Here is a 17,921-nt window from a genome sequence, read left to right as displayed (position 1 = left end):
CCTTCCTTCCTTCCTCCTTTCCCTTCCTTCCCTCCTTTCCCTCCCTCCTCTTTTATTTTTCTTTTTTCTTTCTTTCTTTCTTTTCTTTCTCTCCTTCCTTCCTCCCTCCCTCCCCCCCCCCCATTCTTTTTTTCTTTCTTTCTTTCTGACAGGGTCTTTCCTGTTCTGCTTCTTTAAACCCTGGGGTTCAAGTGCAAAGGTCCCTCTCATCTGATTTCCCTATTTCATTTTATTTTATTTTTTTAAGTTAGATACCCCAGGATAATGATGATGATTGTTGTTGAGACAGGGTTTCATTCTGTTGCCCAGGCTGGAGTGCAATGGTGCAATCACAGCTCACTGCAGCCTCAACATCCTGGGCTCACGTAATCCTCCTACCTCAGCCTCCCATGTAGCTTGGACTACAGGGGTGTACCACCATGCCCGGCTACTTACATGTGCCACATTCAATCTATGTTCCAGGGTTCCAAACAACCCAGGCTCTAACATCCTGTCTTAACAAATATACCTTCATAAAGACCTGGAAGGCAGGTTCAAATGTGGAATTCTTGGACTTCTTTCAGTTCTGTGTAGGAGGGTAGCAGTGGAGACCTGGCTGCCTGCCCGCCCCGGCCCTTTGCCCTTTCCCCACCCCTGCTCTTTGCGGCACTGGGCAGGGCCTATGTTTAAGGCTAGCAGTGTACTCAATGTGGGACAGTCCCTGTGTGGCCTGTTCAGGATCCTATACCCAGGCTCAGGGCTCTTTGGGCAGGAAATTCCAGGATCCTGGTACTCAAGTGGTGTTCTAAACAGTGGTTCTTGGCTGGGCGTGGTGGCTCACACCTGTAATCCCAGCACTTTGGGAGGCCGAGGCAGGCAGATCACTTGAGATCAGGAGTTTGAGATCAGACTGGCCAACATGGTGAAACCCCATCTCTACTAAAAATACAAAAACGTAGCCAGGCATGGTGCGCACACTAGTCCCAGCTACTTGGGAGGCTGAGGCAGGAGAATCACTTGAATCCAGGAGGCGGAGGCTGCAGTGAGCCGAGATCACACCACTGCACTCCAGCCTGGGTGACAGAGTGAGACTCCATCTCAAAATAAATAAATAAATAAATAAATAAATAAATACAAACAGTGATTCTTAACTGGGAGTGATTTGGCAACATCTGGAATTATTTTTGGTTATCCCAGCCCGGCAGGGAGGGACAGGGTATTACTGGCATCTAGTGAGCAGGGGCTAGGGATTCTACTAAACATCCTACAGTGTACAGGACAGCCTCCACAGCAAAGAATTGTCTGGCCCAAAATGTCCATAGTGCCCAGATGCGACGCCCTGCATTAGGAAGACACAAATACTCTTAAATATCACAGAGTTAAATTTCTTACCCCTGTTCTAGGAGAGATGATGTTCTTGGTGGGAGCATCTTCTTGGCTTCAACACATTCTTTTCTCCATGGGAGATGATGCCAGAAGAGGGACAGAATAGGGCCCTGTAAAGTATGGGGCCCAGGGCCTGGCACCCCCTGTTCAGGTGTGAGGACCGTCCTAGGAAGGCACCACCCAGGCATCATCATTGACCGTCTCAAAAGAAAAGTAATTCACTGTCCCAAAGCAGCGCTCTTGTGTCTGTGGGCGGCTCCCTTGGCAAGTTTACAATGAACTGAACTGGGCCAAACTTCCTGGAACCCAGAGAAACTTCAGCCTTGGGCAAAGGCCGTTTGGCCAGCATTTGCACTGTTTATGCAACCGTTTAGAATATACGAATTATCTGGAAACTACTACTAAATATAACACGCAAAACTGCAAATATGTATACTTCCTAGAGAATGATAAAAAAATGTGAATTGTGTTTTCTCTGATAGAGGATGCATTAGAGTCTGAGGGTCTAAATAACATAAATAATAAATAAGTAAATAAATAGATAGTAGTGTCCTCCAAACGAGGCTGGAATAGCTTCTATTGTTGTTTCACGCTGGACTTGAATTAAGTCTGAGTATTTTACCATGCTCAGTACGAAATACTAGGCTGGACGTGGTGGCTTATGTCTGTAATCCCAGCACTTTGGGAGGCCGAGGTGGGCAGACGGCTGGCTTGAGCTCAGGAGTTTGAAACCAGCCTGGGCAACATGGTAAAACCCCATCTCTACCCAAAATACAAAAATCAGCCAGGTGTGGTGGCACATGCCTGTGGTCCCAGGTACTTGGGAGGCTGAGGCAGCAGGATGACTTTTGAACCCAGGAGGTCGAGGCTGCAGTGAGATATGATCGTGCCACTGCACTCCAGCCTGGGTGACAGAGCAATACCCTGTCTCAAAAATCAAATAAACAACCCCTTCGCCCCGGACAAAAGTAGTTTGTACTATTTTCTCATTTCATCATATGTTTTTGAAATATTTCCCTTGAAAAGTAAGTCATATTTATCATTCCTGTTGTATGGAGACATCACAAATTATTTCACCATTCTACCCTCCTTGAGTGTTGTGGCCTTGGGGCCAGGCAAAAACGCAGGAGATGCCTAGAAGCCAACTAGTTGCCGTTTTGGTTATCTGTAGGGTTGTAGCGTTGCCAAACAGGAAAAATATAAAAAGAATACCGAATTCTGCCAACCAAATAAGAAACTCTGTGCTAAGGACTAAAACAACTGCAGGGGAAGAAAAGGTGAGGCCAGGGATTGAGGTGTAGCGACTTTCTATGCCCTCAGAAAATTAAAAAACAAGACAAAAAAAAAAAGAAAACTACAAAAGCATCCATCTTGGGCCGTCCTAATTTCTGAGTAACAAATGAGATGCTGTGGCGAAAGTCAGTCATAACCAATGACATTTCTAGACAAAGTGACTTCAGATTTTCAAGGCGTACCTTGTTTACATCATTTTGCCAATTTCGCGTCCTGCAACCGTCGGGCCACGCCCCCGTGAAAAAAAGGCTGTGTTTTTTCCACATTTCGGGGTTCTGGACCTTTCCCGGCTGCGGGGCGGGGGGAAGTCTGAGGCGCACGCGGCCCCCTTGGCCCCGCCCCCAGTCATTTCCTGCCACTCGCGTCCCGAGGCTGCCGCAGGGGGCGGGCTGAGCGCGTGCGCTGTGACTGGTTTGGGGCCAGAGTGGGCGGGGCGCGGAGGTCCGGCCTATAAAGTAGTCGCGGCGCCGTGGTCCCGCTTTGCGGCATAGTCTGCTGCAGCGTTTGCGGTCAGTCTCGCAATACTCGGAAGCAGGACCGCGGCGTGGCCTAGCAAGTCATGGCGATGAAGGCCGTGTGCGTGTTGAAGGGCGACAGCCCAGTGCAGGGCACCATCAATTTCGAGCAGAAGGCAAGGGCCGGGGCGGAGGCTTGTTTGCGAGGCCGCTCCCGCCCGCTCGTCGCCCCGAGCACCTGCGCTAGGAGCGGGTCGCCAGCCAGGCCTCGGGACCGCCCTGGTCCCCCGCCCGGCCTCGGCCCGTGCCGCCCGGTCGGTGCCTTTGCCCCCAGCGGTGCGGTGCCCGCTAAGTGCTGAGTCATCGGGCGGGCCCGGGTGCGGGGTGTGGGACCGAGGCCGCCGCGGGGCTGGGCCTGCGCGTGGCGGGAGCGCGGGGAGGGATTGCCGCGGGGGCGGGCGTGGGCGTGCTGCCCTCCGGGGTCCGTGGGCCGCCGCCGCGGGCTCTGTCGTGGTGCTTGGAGCAGCTGTGCTCCCTTGCTTGGCTGTGTTCTCGTTCCTGAGGGTCCCGTGGACACCGAGTGGCGCAGTGACAGGCCCGGCCCGGGGATGGCGACTGCGCCTGGGCCCGCCTGGTGTCTTAGCATCCCTCTCCGCGTTCCGGCTTCAGCGCTCTGGGTCAGGGAGTCTCCGCTTTTGTACAGCTCTAAGGCTAAGTATGGTTTTTATATTTTTAAAAGGCTTTGGTAAAGAAAAATACGCAACAGAGACCGTTTGTGTGACACTTTGCAGGAGTTTGTTGGCCTCTGTTCTAGGTCATGGTTGGGCTGCAAGGGCAGAGAAGGTAGCCTTGAATAGAGGTCCTTTTCCTCCTCCTAAGCTCCGAGAGCCAGAGTTTTAACTGACCGTTTTGGGGACTTTCGAGGGCAATGATTCTTAACTTTGGGTGCACAGTTAGCTTATTTGAAGATCTTACTAAAAATACACCAGAGCCCAACCTCAGACCAATTACATCAAAACCTGTCCTAGCGCAGGTGATTATTGCTGTTTTTTAAGTTTCCAAATGTGATTTTGATGTGCACCTACGATTGAGGACTGTTGTTTGAGGACAATGGGTGGGGTTTGGGATTTGGAAATTGGAAGACCTGAAGTTTCCGTTACACCGAATTGGTACTTAGTAACTCTTGTCGGAGCATTTCTTAAGCCAAATTTTCTGTGAAGTGGCTTTAAAATTGCTCTGCCAGTAGGCACGTTGCTAAGATGGTCAGAGACAAACTTCTGAACGACTCTTGTAAAATGTACAGAAATATTTTCATAGCTATTATCAGTAAAACTGCAAAACGTGTTGCAAGGAAGGTGCTTGTGATAACACTGTCCCCAGAGCTTTAGTGAAGTTACCAATTGGTGGAAAATTGTCTCGTACTCGGCTTAAAAGTCATGAGACAATATTTATCATATGAATGAGATTCAGTCTTTAAAGGGGTTTACGGAAAGGTGAGAGGACAGGAAGTTAGTCTGTGCAAGTGTCTGAAATGTATATGAGGGAGATACGAGTTTAGCTTTTTTCTTTAATACGTCTCCAGATTTTCTGGAAAAGGTTCTTTGGCATTTGACTCCATTTTGCTGTTTCATTTGTCAGACTTTGTTTTGTCCCTCTTTACTTATTCCCACATAATTCACTAGTACTAGTGTTGTGTTTTGTTTCTGAGACCGAGTCTCGCTCTCTTGCCCAGGCTGGAGTGCAGTGGCGCGATCTCGGCTCACTGCAACCTCCGCTTCCTGGGTTCAAGCAATTCTCCTGCCTCAGGCTCCCGGGTAGCTGGGATTACAGGCGCGTGCCACCACGCCCAGCTAATTTTTTGTCTTTTAGTAGAGACCGGGTTTCACCATGTTGGCCAGGATGGTCACGATCTCTTGACCTCGTGATCCACCCGCCTCGGCTTCCCAGAGTGGTGGGATTACAGGCGTGAGCCACTGCGCCTGGCCACCAGTACTAGTCTTAAGACGCCTCTGTGGAATTCCTTCTCCCTAGCCTTTGAGAATCCATGCATGAACCCAGGTTTCTGTCATTTTCCACCTTCCCTGAGCAGCGTGCATAGTTCCTTCTTTTAAGCGCCTGACTTCGTTTTGGTTGGTGCCCCTTGTACCTGAGAAAGAGCCTTGGATAGTGGAGCATTCCAGCTTTCCAGATATGCAGAGATAATAAATTGGCTATAAACTACCTGGCGTGGCCTATTCCGTGTTTAAAATCTTAGACTCGTGGCTAGTTTTTACAAATCAGAATTTTTCACCTAATAGTCCAGTTTTCCTAGCTTCTCTTGAAGAATTGTTGGAGATCTCTTCATACTGAGCCTTCATTAGCCCAGGACAGTACTGCTGGAGCTTTCCAGGCCTGTGTTACTCACTTGAGTTCACAGCCTGGTCCCTGTAGGGTTGTACCTAAGCACAGCTACTTACATGTTCCCAATGTATTACCCGTTAAATGGAGGTTTGAAAGAACCTCCTCTTTTTGGCCCTGTGCTCTTGATAACACAGCATATTTGAGGGACAACTTTCACATTTGAGTTTTTCCAAAATTAGAGGTTGTAGAAGAGTCACAGTGTCTATTCTGAAAAAGAAAAGAATTTTAAAAGGCCGCAATTGCCAGAATCCTTCGTTTGAGCAGTGGTATTTTCCAGTGGAAAGTCATGTCTTAAGGGTTAATGCCCCTTAACTGTTGTCCCTATTTGAAAACCAAGCTAAAAACAAGAGACACAAACATGTATGACGGTGTGGTGTGGATGCTGTGTTTATTTTAGTCCTGAGATCTACTCGTAACGTCCTTGATTTCTGTATGTAGCCACGGAGCACCATTACCTGTCACCATTGCCTGAATGGCGATACTGCTTGCTTTCTTTTTGGTAGAGTGGAAAGGTTATCTAGGTTTCAGTGCTTGAAAAGATTTCAGAAAACAGTAGTACCTCTGGTTAGACTAGAATCAGTCCTCTCCTGAGGGCAGTGGAATAGGATATTTTCTGACTGCTAATTAAAAATACCTATGATAGCCGGACGCGGTGGCTCACGCCTGTAATCCCAGCAGTTTGGGAGGCCGAAGGGGCGGATCACGAGGTCATGAGATCGAGACCATCCTGGCTAACACGGTGAAACCCCGTCTCTGCTAAAAATACAAAAAATTAACTGGGCGTGGTGGTGGTGGGCGCCTGTAGTCCCAGCTACTCAGGAGGCTGAGGCAGGAGAATGGCATGAACCTGGGAGGCGGAGCTTGCAGTGAGCTGAGATCATGCCACTGCTCTTTGGCCTGGGCGAGAGAGCTAGACTCCATCTCAAAAAAAAAAAAAAAAAAAAAAAAAAAAAAAAACTTTGATGGAAACTTAAAAACACACACTGAGTGGGGAGTGGAGAGCAGGGGTCCTAGGGTAGCCTGTTGGACGTTTCCAGGGTGCCTTTTTCTTTGTTTTAAAGTGTGTATGCCGTATGGAAGAGTGTCTATATGGAGAAGCAGCAAGGGGCTAAAGAGCGTATGATGAGACATACACCTTTTGGGTTAAAAAGGCTGAGGCAGGAGAATGGCGTGAACCCGGGAGGTGGAGCTTGCAGTGAGCCGAGATCGCGCCACTGCCCTCCAGCCTGGGCGACAGAGCGAGACTCCGTCTCAAAACAAACCAAAAAGGTTTATGTGTACATGTATATTCAACATGTACAAATATGACCTATTCAAGTGTTTACTAAATAGGTACTTATATTACATATTTACTGTAATAGTCAAACCCTATGAAGTATCTAACTCTGACGTGTAGGTACTCACTTTACTTACCACTCTATTTGGTGCTTTTTATGTTATTTAATCACGAAGCCTGGCCACAGGGCGCTTGTGCATTGAGTGTGGGAACAAGATTACCATCTCCCTTTTGAGGACACAGGCCTAGAGCAGTTAAGCAGCTTGCTGGAGGTTCCCTGGCTAGAAAGTGGTCGGCCCGGGATTTGGACACAGATTTTTCCACTCCCAAGTCTGGCTGCTTTTTACTTTACTGTGAGGGGTAAAGGTAAATCAGCCATTTTCTTTGTTCAGAAACTCTCTCCAACTTTGCACTTTTCTTTGATTAAAGGAAAGTAATGGACCAGTGAAGGTGTGGGGAAGCATTACAGGATTGACTGAAGGCCTGCATGGATTCCATGTTCATCAGTTTGGAGATAATACACAAGGTGGGTGTTGTGCTGTGCTGGTGACCCATACTTGTTCAACCTAGTTAGATAAACAGTAGAGTAGCCCCTAAATGTTAAAACTCCTCAGCTTGTTTTTGTTTTTGAGACAGGGTCTTGCTCTGTCACCCAGGCTGGAGTGCAGTGGTGCTGTGCGATCATGGCTCACCTTAGCCTCGGCCTCCCAGGCTCCAGTGATCCTCATGCCTTGGCCTCTAGCTGGGACTACAGGCATACGCCACCACGCCTGGCTACTTTTTGTATTTTTTTCTAGCCGTGGGGTTTCATATTGTCCAGGCTAGTCTTGAACTGCTGGGCTCAAGTGGTTTATCCTCCTGCACCTCCCAAAGTGCTGGGATTACAGGTGTGAGCCACTGTGCCTGGCAAAACCCTCAACTTTTCTTTTAAAAAAGAGGTCAACTTTATTGTGTCAACACTGTGCTAAAATGGCAGAAACTAGGACCATATCTTGGTTTTTGTAATAATGCCAGCAGAGTATACACAAGAAGAAAAGTAACTGCACTAGATTGTGAAGACTGGGGTGGACCTGCTTCTTAATGCCCAGTGCCCTTTGTCTTAAGATTTGGTGTAGTATATCTTTAGAAACCAAAAAAAAAAAAAGTGAAGTTAAAATAACTTTGAAGATCAACCTTAAGATTAGCCACAAAACTGGTTTTTGTCACCTAGGTGTGGAAAAGAAAGGGAAAGAGTTGATGTTTTTTGTCTTATGGCATCATTGTAGAAGAGGATTTTTTTTTTTTTTTTTTGGAGACAAGTCTTACTCTGTCGCCCAGGCTGGAGTGCAGTGGCGCCATCTTGGCTCGCTACAAGCTGTGCCTCCTGGGTTCACGCCATTCTCTTGCCTCAGCCTCCTGAGTAGCTGGGACTACAGGCGCCGCCACCACGCCTGGTTAATTTTTTTGTTTTTTTAGTAGAGATGGGGTTTCACTGTGTTAGCCAAGATGGTCTTGATCTCCTGACCTTGTGATCCACCCATCTCGGCCTCCCAAAGTGCTGGGATTACAGGCATGAGCCACTGTGCCCAGCCAGAAGAAACTGTTTTTTAAAGAAGGCAATAGGAAATAACTTGGGTTCTTAACTTTTGTAATGATCCCAGGGGTTTGAGCTGGGGGTTGAGGGTGGGTGCCTCAAGCGAAGGGGCTGCATTCGTTTGCATAATGTCATGTAAGAGTAGCTCCACACCGCAAACACTGGCTCCTTAGTGGGACAGAAGTAGGATACAACCTGGAGATGGAATGCAGAGGATCACTGGTACTTTGGAATATGCTTAAAAATTTTTTTTAGTATTTTTAAAAAATCAGGCAGCCCCTGAACCTGAGTAGGTTCAGAGAAACTGCCAAGTTTTATATTCTTAATTTGGGATTGGAAGCAAGTTAACAAAAGTTTATGAGTTCAATTGCATTTAGTGGTCTTTTGCCATATTTGAGTAATCTGAATTTTTTGTTTATAGGTTTCTTCTTAAATTAACTTTATTCATCTTGCTAATTTAGTTTCAAATAGTGATTTGTAGTGATCAGATTTGATCCGTTTCTGTAATTGCTGAAATTCCCCAAGTTGCTTTTTGGCTTCCCGCCTCTGGGTTGGGAGGTGACTGCGGTGCTGCGTCCTGTAACTTGCCTGCCTTTCTCCCTGTGTGGGACTCCTGGGCGTGAGAGGACTGCTGAAGGCAGCCGTGTTACGAAAGGGCCTCCTGTGCTGTCGAGGTTGTGCTCTGTGAAGTCATCCCGTGGCGCACAGGAGCACCTTCTACACAGGGTACAGTCGGAATGCCGCCCCCTGGAGTTGTGTAAGGCAGCAGCAGCCTTGGCCCTTGCACATAAGATGCTGTTGAATATTCTGCCTGCACCAAGTAAAGGGCACAGGTAGAACTGCTTGGCAGTATGTTGCTGGGGAGATGAGTTTTTTGTAGTTAAAGTGTACTACATTCTTACAAATTTGGATCTTAACCATGGGATTTTAATGATAGAAAAACTGTTGAAGATGAGCCTGGTCCCTTATTGTACAGTGAAGAAGCCGAAGCCCAGAGAAGGGTGTTCACTTTACGAGTGTCAGATAGTAGTTAGAACTTGCTTTTTTTTTTGAGACGCAGCCTTGCTCTGTTGCCTAGGCTGGAGTACAGTGGTGCAATCTCAGCTTACTGCAATCTCTGCCTCCCAGGTTCAAGCGATTCTCCTGCCTCTGCCTATCAAGTAGCTGGGACTACAAGTGCACACCACCATGTCTAGCTAATTTTTGTATTTTTCAGTAGAGACAGGGTTTTGCCATGTTGGCCAGGCTGGTCTCAAACTCCTGACCTCAGATGATTCACCCACCTCAGCTTCCCAAAGTGCTGGGATTCCAGGTGTTAGCCACCTTGCCCGGCCATAGACTTGTTTCTGTTCCCTTCTCACCATGCCTGTACCAAGGTGTTGCTTATCCCAGAAGTTGTGATGCAGGTCCCCGCTCTCTCCATGGGAAGTTTTAGCAGTGTTTCTTTTTAGAATGTATTTGGGAACTTTAATTCATAATTTAGCTTTTTTTTTTTTCTTTTTCTTGTAAATAGGCTGTACCAGTGCAGGTCCTCACTTTAATCCTCTATCCAGACAACACGGTGGGCCAAAGGATGAAGAGAGGTAACAAGATGCTTAACTCTTGTAATAATGGCGATAGCTTTCTGGAGTTCATATGGTATACTACTTGTAAATATGTGCTAAGATAATTCCGTGTTCTCCCCCACCTTTGTTTTTGAACTTGCTGACTCATCTAAACCCCTGCTCCCAAATGCTGGAATGCTTTTACTTCCTGGGCTTAAAGGAATTGACAAATGGGGACACTTAAAACGATTTGGTTTTGTAGCATTTATTGAATATAGAACTAATACAGGTGCCAAAGGGGAACTTATACAGGAAATGTCATGAGTAACAGTACTGTCAACCACTAGCAGAATCAATCATCGTGAAACATAGGAAGCGTCTGTAGATAAAAAAAAATTGATACTGAAAACTAGTCGAGACTCCATTTGTATGTGTATGTTTTCTGAAAGCCTTTCAGGAAAATACTAAATCTAAGGACAAGATTTTTATATCAGAGGCCTTGGGACATAGCTTTGTTAGCTATGCCAATAATTAACAGGCATAACTCAGTAACTGAGAGTTTACCCTTTGGTACTTCTGAAATGAGGTGCACCCCCATCTTTCTTCCCAGAGCATGAGTTTGTAGACTTGAAGCCTTGTTTGAAGAGCTGTGTTCAGAATGCCTAGCTACTTGTTTGCAAATTTGTGTTTACTCAGTCAAGTTTTAATTTAGCTCATGAACTACCTTGATGTTTAGTGGAGTCAGCCCTAATCCATCTGATGCTTTTCCATTATTAGGCATGTTGGAGACCTGGGCAATGTGACTGCTGGCAAAGATGGTGTGGCCAATGTGTCTTTCGAAGATTCTGTGATCTCACTCTCAGGAGACCATTCCATCATTGGCCGCACATTGGTGGTGAGTTTTCATAAAAGGATATACATAAAACTTCGTCTAACATACAGTCATGTATCTCTTCACTTTATGATTGTTAGTCGTGGTTTCTAAAGATCCAGATAAATTGTACTTGCAGTTCAAATTAGGAAAAGCAATTTTATTGGACAGTTATGGTGAAAATCAATTATTTTATCTAGGTCAGTTAAGAACACTGTTCTGCTAAGATGCAGTAGAAAGCAGGTTACATTTGACCATATTAGATCTGAGTTTGGAAAACAGAGTAGTCTTTAGTTTTAAAATGGCCAGATTTTCTTGCCAGGATTGGGTTTCTCACTTGTTAAACAGAACATTTTGTTAAGTTTAAAACCTGGGATGGACTTCAGTATTCATGTTCATCCAGGACTGCAGGTTATCATGACTTGTTTAACTTGTGGGAAGCTGTTGCCCCAAGTTATTCTGGGGAATGCATCTGGTTCATGCAAAACACCAGGTAGACTAGCTCTCTTTTACCTCCCTTTGAGGGCATTAACATTCATTAGTCACTTCCATTCAGTTAACCCTTTTATTTTTAAGGTTTTCTTGAGCCATAGTTGTAAAGCAGAAAAATTGTTTACAAAGGTTTGTTGAACAAAATTCAAAATACTGTTGCTAAAGTATTAAGGTTTTTTAGCATTATGTCTTATTTATAGGCCTGTCATTCATTTGGTATGAAATTTTGAGAGTTACTTTCACTTTCCTTTTTTTCCAAAGCAATTAAATTGCCAAAGAGTGACTGCTGAACTACAGTTACTGTAACTTATCATGGAGGACTGAGGGTAGTGTGTGGTGGTCTACAACATAGTTATTTGGGTTTTTAATATTTCATTTAGAGATAGCAACACTTACCTAATGTTTAAAGGTAATGTCTTTGCAACACCAAGAAAAAGCTTTGAATAGTAGTTTTTACTTTTAAACTACTAAGTATTAGTATATCTACTAGGATTAATGTTATTTTTCTAATATTATGAGGTTCTTAAACATCTTTTGGGTATTGTTGGGAGGAGGTAGTGATTACTTGACAGCCCAAAGTTATCTTCTTACAATTTTTTACAGGTCCATGAAAAAGCAGATGACTTGGGCAAAGGTGGAAATGAAGAAAGTAAAAAGACAGGAAACGCTGGAGGTCGTCTGGCTTGTGGTGTAATTGGGATCGCCCAATAAACATTCCCTTGGATGTAGTCTGAGGCCCATTAACTCATCTGTTATCCTGCTAGCTGTAGAAATGTATCTTGATAAACATTAAACACTGTAATCTTAAAAGTGTAATTGTGTGACGTTTGCTTAGTACCTGTAATGAGAAACTGGTTGATGATCACCTGGAAGATTTGTATAGTTTTATAAAACTCAATTAAAATGTCTGTTTCAATGACCTGTATTTTGCCAGACTTAATCACAGATGGGTATTAAACTTGTCAGAATTTCTTCAATTCTCATTCAAGCCTGTGAATAAAAACCCTGTATGGCACTCATTTTGAGCCTATTAAAAGAATCCAAGTTCAAACTAAATTAGCTCTGATACTTATTTATATAAACAGCTTCAGCGGAACAGATTTAGTAATACTAACAGTGATAGCATTTTACTTTGAAAGTGTTTTGAGATCATCAAAATGCATACTTTTAAAACAGCAGGTCTTTTAGCTAATACGAACACAACTCTGCTTAGACAACAGGCTGTCCTTTGAAAGCTTTAGGGAAATGTTCTTGCTTAGTCATTTTAGCATTTTGATTCATAAAGTACCTCATTTTAAAAAGACGTTATGGTGTAAGAGAGCCATTTGATAACTTTTAGTGAGTTTAAAAGGCAAATTACAGCCTCAGCTAGCTAATAAGATTATCTACCTGCCAGAATGGCACAAATTGTACATTCAAGGGTGGACGTTGGCACAACCTACTTAACAGATTAGCCCTTTAAAGAAATCTATACCATTGGAAGATAGAACCAAGGAAATGTTTGACTGTGGGTTCTGGCTGTTTATTAATTTACACACCGAATTAGTGAAATGAGTCACTTTCTCTCAATGTATTTACGTACCTGAGAGAGAATGCTTTTAAATGTTAACCTAACTCAGGTTTGACTATTCAATTGGAAATTGTAAATTGTAGAATATTTCTGATAAACCATGAGTAAGTGACAATCTGTTCATAAATACGTACTTTATCAAATGTAGGAGAGGAAAAGCTAAATTGGGAAGACAAATCTGTGGTGTTTCCAAAGTTTTAAAATTATGTTAAAGAACAATATGCTTACAGTAAGTGGTTAAAACCACCATTCTTTAAATCTCGGTAATGTTTAAAAAACAGTATTTAACCCATTTCCCTAATGTAGTTTGTTGCCTATGTGGAATAACTCTTAAGAATTAGAGACTCACGCCTTTCAAACTTCAAATATAATCACGCTACCAGTTAGGAGTAGTCATCTCATGTGCATATAGGATGCTCTTAATACTTTAAGTTGGAAATACAGGCTGTAAGTCCTTCAAGTCTGGATGTTGAGTAATCACGTTTTCTTCCAGAAGCCATTTGTTAGGACTTTTTTTTGGGCCAGTGTAAAATTAAGGACAAGTTTTATAATTTAAATTTACAGATACAACAATTTTCTCTCATTTTCTAAAGGCAGGAATATAAGGACATTGCCCTAGATATATTCTCCCCATCAAACCAAAGGCCTTGCTGCTGAGTATTATTTAAAAACCAGAGTAATAAAGCAGCTTTGCCTGAGGATGACGGCAAAGACAAAGTTAACTGCTAAGCATACTGAAACCAGGAGTTTAAAAAAGTAATTCAAAACAACTTGAAGGCCATAAATATTTGGATAGTGTGACATCAGGTCTTGGCACTGGATTTCCTGCAATTTCAGATAAAGGCTTGACTTGGCTTTGGATGTCTTCATGTAATTCTTGGATAACCTACAACAATTTTTTCTAGTTAACCCACCAACTTTAAGCAAAAGAAAAAAAGTGTATGTGGGGGAAAAGTTCAGTTTACCTCTGCCCAGCAGGGGAATTAAAAAACTGGTAAAGAAAGGCAATAGGCAAGGCTTATATAAGGAAACAATAGGTTGCACTGAAGTCCTCAAACACAACAAAAAGCTTTTAGGTTGCAAATGTTAACCTTGATTCTTTTACCCTTTTGAAAAATTCAGTGGGATGGTTGGGAAAAAAAAAGAAACAACACACACACACATGCAACCTTCTAACGTAATACCCAGGCAGTCAGATAATTTATAGTACAACATGTAACACTGGAATTAACTTTTCCCCCAGCAAAATCTTACAAATTAATTAGGGCAACATATACCACAAAGCCAATGTGGGAACAAAAAAAAAAACCTCGATTGAATTGCAAACACAGCTTTTCAATTGACATTAAAACAACTAACCTTTACCTTATGACTGAAACACTAAAATTCAAAAGTATTACATATGAAAGTGAGAATAACTACATAAAATGTCGATTTTCATCAAATAAGTCTAATTTAGACTCCAATACAGTATTAACAGCTCAAACTTTGATGGTGAACAATCCTTTTCCACCTTAATGCAGTGTAGGAAGAATAGCACACATTAAAGTTTGTTACGAAAATAGAGTTTATTAAAAACATCCCTATTGTTTTGAGGAGCTTTCACCGTTACCTTGTCTTAAATTAAAAAAAAAAAAAATAGAGAGCACTTCTAATTACGATTTGTAAACTTTTTAAAGTCAAAACTTTTAAAAAGTTACAGCAAAAAGGGTAATATTTATTCATATTTTCAGTATTTTTTGTTATTTTGTGGCTATTTTTAAATAGAAGGGAAGCAATCAAATTGCTTACAGTTCCCCACCAGCTGGCGCGGGGCTGCAGTACAGCGGGAGCGGATATAATACAGCATCTGTACACCTCAAGCTCTACACTCCAGGAAGTGTCACTGTCACATTTTCACGAATTCCAGTCTCTTAACGAGGAGCCTCTGCTGCTGAGCCAGAATCCTTTTCGGGTTCAACGGATGAGGTAGCCTCAGCAGGTAACTCTTCAGAAGGCTTTAGGACTGCAGCCTCAGACTCCCCCTTCTCAAGTTCTGAAGCAGTGTCTACATTTCCCACTTGGCTAATGGGAGGTTCAACGGTTTTGTTACCACCTGCCCTGTCTGTCACCTCAGGCTTTTCCTTTCCTCTTGCTTCTTCCTTCTCTCTACGAGACTCTCTATCTCTAGAATCTCTCTCTCTGTCTCGATGCCCACTAGAGCGTCTATTTCTCTCTTCCAAGTCTCTGTGCCTGTCCCGGTCAGGGCTCCTCCTTCCCCACTCTCTCCTGTCACGGTTACTATTATCTCTATCATCATTACGGTTCCCATACCGTTCCCGGTCATTTTCCACCCTATTTCCGAAAGATCTTCTTCCAAACCTTTCTTGGTCTCTACCTGAATTGAACTGCTGTCTGTTATCATTTCTAAACTGCTGTGGCTGCTGCTGTGTTGGTGGAGGCTGTTGTGATGGCGGCGGCTGCTGCTGCTGCTGCTGCTGCTGTTGCTGTTGCTGGGGCGGCTGCGGCTGCGGCGGCTGCTGCTGCTGCTGCTGCTGTTGTTGCGGCGGCTGTTGCCTTCCGTCTCTGTCTTCAGGACCCCCTGGGCCTGGCCCTGGGCCCCCGAGCCCTGGCATTCCACCAGGCCTAACGAACGGGCCATGTGGTGGGAAGGGACCTTTCATTCCATGAGGTGGGGGCATCGCAAAGCCCCCTGGTCCTGGCGGCGGGCCTCTGTGCATCATGTGCGGTGGCATGGGACGGGGCGGCATCAAAGGGAACCGCTGTAAGTGAGGTGGGGGCATTCCCGGAGGGCGCTGGAGTGGGATGAGACCGGGCCGGGCGCCAAGAAGACCAGTAGATGGTGCCTGAAGTCCAATTACAGGACCAGGGGCAACTCCTTGAGTGCCTAAAAGACGACAAAAATAAAAACGTCAACACCACAGAAGATGGCACTCCAGTTTCAGCTGTGTTCTGTGGAGCTTAAAGCAAAATCAAATTCAACCCACAATCTTCAAATTTCATACTGTGGGCCAGTCTACCCATCACAAACCCAGTGTGAGGCCTAGTAACAACCTAAGGCAAGCAACTGCAAAGAGATTTTTGAAGTATCTAATACAGGTAAGGGCCAGAATAAACTGGAAAATAAAATAGTAATGGTAATACCAATTTTCAAAGCCTATGTCAGAATCTCCTGTAGCTTTCATCAGAAGCTGTTTCCCACTCCAAATACATTTCAGAAACACAATGTGCTAAGTCCTCATGAGATGAACATTCACCATCAGTAACTATTCAAGCTAACTAAGCAGACTGCAGGGGCACACAGAAAACTTACACCCTAGGTCTTCTTACTACTAGAAAAAAATGAGGTCACTGACCTAGAAAACCCAGTAAAGAGGAAGATCTCTTTGATTCCATGCTACACTTAGTCCATATTATTAAAATGCCTCATGCAGTTACTATGCACTGTCCATCAATTAAACACTAATGTCTACAAAACAAAGATCCATACACAAACGTGAAGTTTATTGTTACAGTTCCTTTTTCAAGGCACAGCACAATATCTAACTTGCGAGGTCATCATGACCTGAATAATGCTCAATGTTCAGCTGTTTGCCTTCTATTCATTCTTTCTATTCATTCTTCCAAAGGTGGCAAGTCTGGTAAGGTTGGTGCGGCTGAACTAACAGTGACTTCGTGGGTTTTATTTTCCCATCTACATAAGGGTTTGCTCATACTGATATAAGAGTCACATAAGTTCAACAACCTATCTTTTTCTGCTTGGGGTTTACCACTTAGGTAACAAAAGCACTGGAATCTCTCAATTTATTCCTTTGCAAATATAAATATTACAAGACAAATACCATAATACTATGACTGAAAGGAGTTATTCTGATAATGGAAAATGTTCCAGATACTGTTAAGAATATGCTATTTACCCACGTGCTGCAGAAAGGTCTTTGGGCAAGTTATGGCAATGGTAAGAAAAATACTTGGGTGACACTGACAGAAAAATGACCAATACTTTAGTACTAGTTACTTTCTTTCTTCCCCAACATCATGTTATTTAGGTTTACAATTTGAATAAACTTCTTCCGACTTACTTCAGCAAATTTAGCAAAAGTCCTGTTTCTAGATTTTATGTACTAATAATTATATCATGCTAAACAAGAACTTCTACTTTAGTTTTTGCTACCCACAACGTGTTGTCCAATAGTACTTGTCACACTTTAGCACTAAAGTGGGCCTGAAAAGGTATGTAAACTAGTTTATAACTCTTTTAACATAAAAACTCAACAGCTTTGGTATTTACATAAACAAAAATATCTTCTTCTAAATGCCTAAAGAGGAATATATTATGTTCGGTGAAATATAATCTCGGACATGTGCCTCAGCATTCTGGCTTATAAAATGGGCATAGTAATAATACCTGCCACTTGTTGAGGTCAAATAGGATAAAACACTTAAGAGTGAGTTCAGTGTTTGGCTCCTGTAGCTGTGAAATTATTATTCTGCATATCTATTTAGAAAAGTAATAAATCCTAATACTAAACATTTGATTTTGCAAAAAATAAACACATTTTCCATTTCTGATAATTAAAATCTTAACTCCTCCTGCTTCTTCAACACCTGCCATAAACTCAAGTACTTTGGTAACTGGAAAAAACACATTGAGCTTTCACGTCAGGTCTAAAGTTGGGAAATGCTGACTACCATAGCAAAAACGCCAGAACCTGTGAAATGGATGTGGTGATGACTCTTCACAGGCTCTTTAGACTCTTTGGGAAAATCCCAGACAATGAACATGTACAGGACACCAGCTACACCTTATCTCAGATAGAAATAAAATATTCTTCACATCATCTGGGAAATATTTACTGAGTATATATCATACCCTGGGGTAAGAGAAGCATACGTCCTTGCTTTCACTTTGTAAAGGAATAGTGTAGTTCCAACACTTGTGGAATTTAGTCCAAAACATAAAATGTATATGCCCAGGCACAGTCCTTTAATAGAGGGATCATTATACAGAAACACCTGAAACAAACAGAACTTTACTTTCCCATCACCTTTTTATTAGGAAAGATCTGTTTTCCAGGACTA

General features: G+C 43.4%; 2 protein-coding genes and 1 non-coding gene across 8 annotated transcripts in view; 2 read left to right on the top strand and 1 right to left on the bottom strand.

Moving 5' to 3' along the window:
* The first annotated feature begins 3,044 nt into the window (after positions 1-3,044).
* Positions 3,045-12,325, top strand: SOD1 (superoxide dismutase 1). 4 transcript variants are annotated; one of them, XM_025380344.1, is made up of 5 exons: positions 3,045-3,289; positions 7,219-7,315; positions 9,876-9,945; positions 10,684-10,798; positions 11,873-12,325. In XM_025380344.1, exons 1-5 carry the CDS (start codon positions 3,218-3,220, stop codon positions 11,978-11,980), a joined length of 462 nt encoding a protein of 153 aa, XP_025236129.1. In that variant the 5' UTR covers positions 3,045-3,217; the 3' UTR covers positions 11,981-12,325. The 4 variants fall into 4 exon arrangements, with proteins under 4 accessions (XP_025236129.1, XP_025236127.1, XP_025236130.1 ...); XM_025380342.1 differs by having other exon boundaries at positions 10,684-10,801; XM_025380345.1 differs by having other exon boundaries at positions 3,109-3,232; positions 10,684-10,801.
* LOC112621997 lies at positions 7,732-7,909 on the top strand. Its single transcript, XR_003118905.1, has one exon. It is a non-coding gene; the product is annotated as a small nucleolar RNA SNORA81 (small nucleolar RNA).
* Positions 12,326-14,388: 2,063 nt separating the features above from the next.
* The window catches only part of SCAF4 (SR-related CTD associated factor 4), a 64,081-nt gene continuing 60,548 nt past the window's right edge, over positions 14,389-17,921 (bottom strand). For all 3 annotated transcript variants that reach the window (XM_025380338.1, XM_025380340.1, XM_025380339.1), the window contains one exon: positions 14,389-15,726. In XM_025380338.1, the coding sequence (XP_025236123.1) occupies positions 14,753-15,726 (974 nt within the window). In that variant the 3' untranslated portion in view covers positions 14,389-14,752. The remainder of the gene's footprint in view (positions 15,727-17,921) is intronic.

This window comes from Theropithecus gelada, chromosome 3, assembly GCF_003255815.1.
Source record: "Theropithecus gelada isolate Dixy chromosome 3, Tgel_1.0, whole genome shotgun sequence".
Taxonomy (NCBI): Eukaryota; Metazoa; Chordata; class Mammalia; order Primates; family Cercopithecidae; genus Theropithecus; species Theropithecus gelada.
The sequence above is the reverse complement of the archived record's forward strand: the minus strand, read 5'-3'. Positions and strand labels throughout refer to the sequence as shown.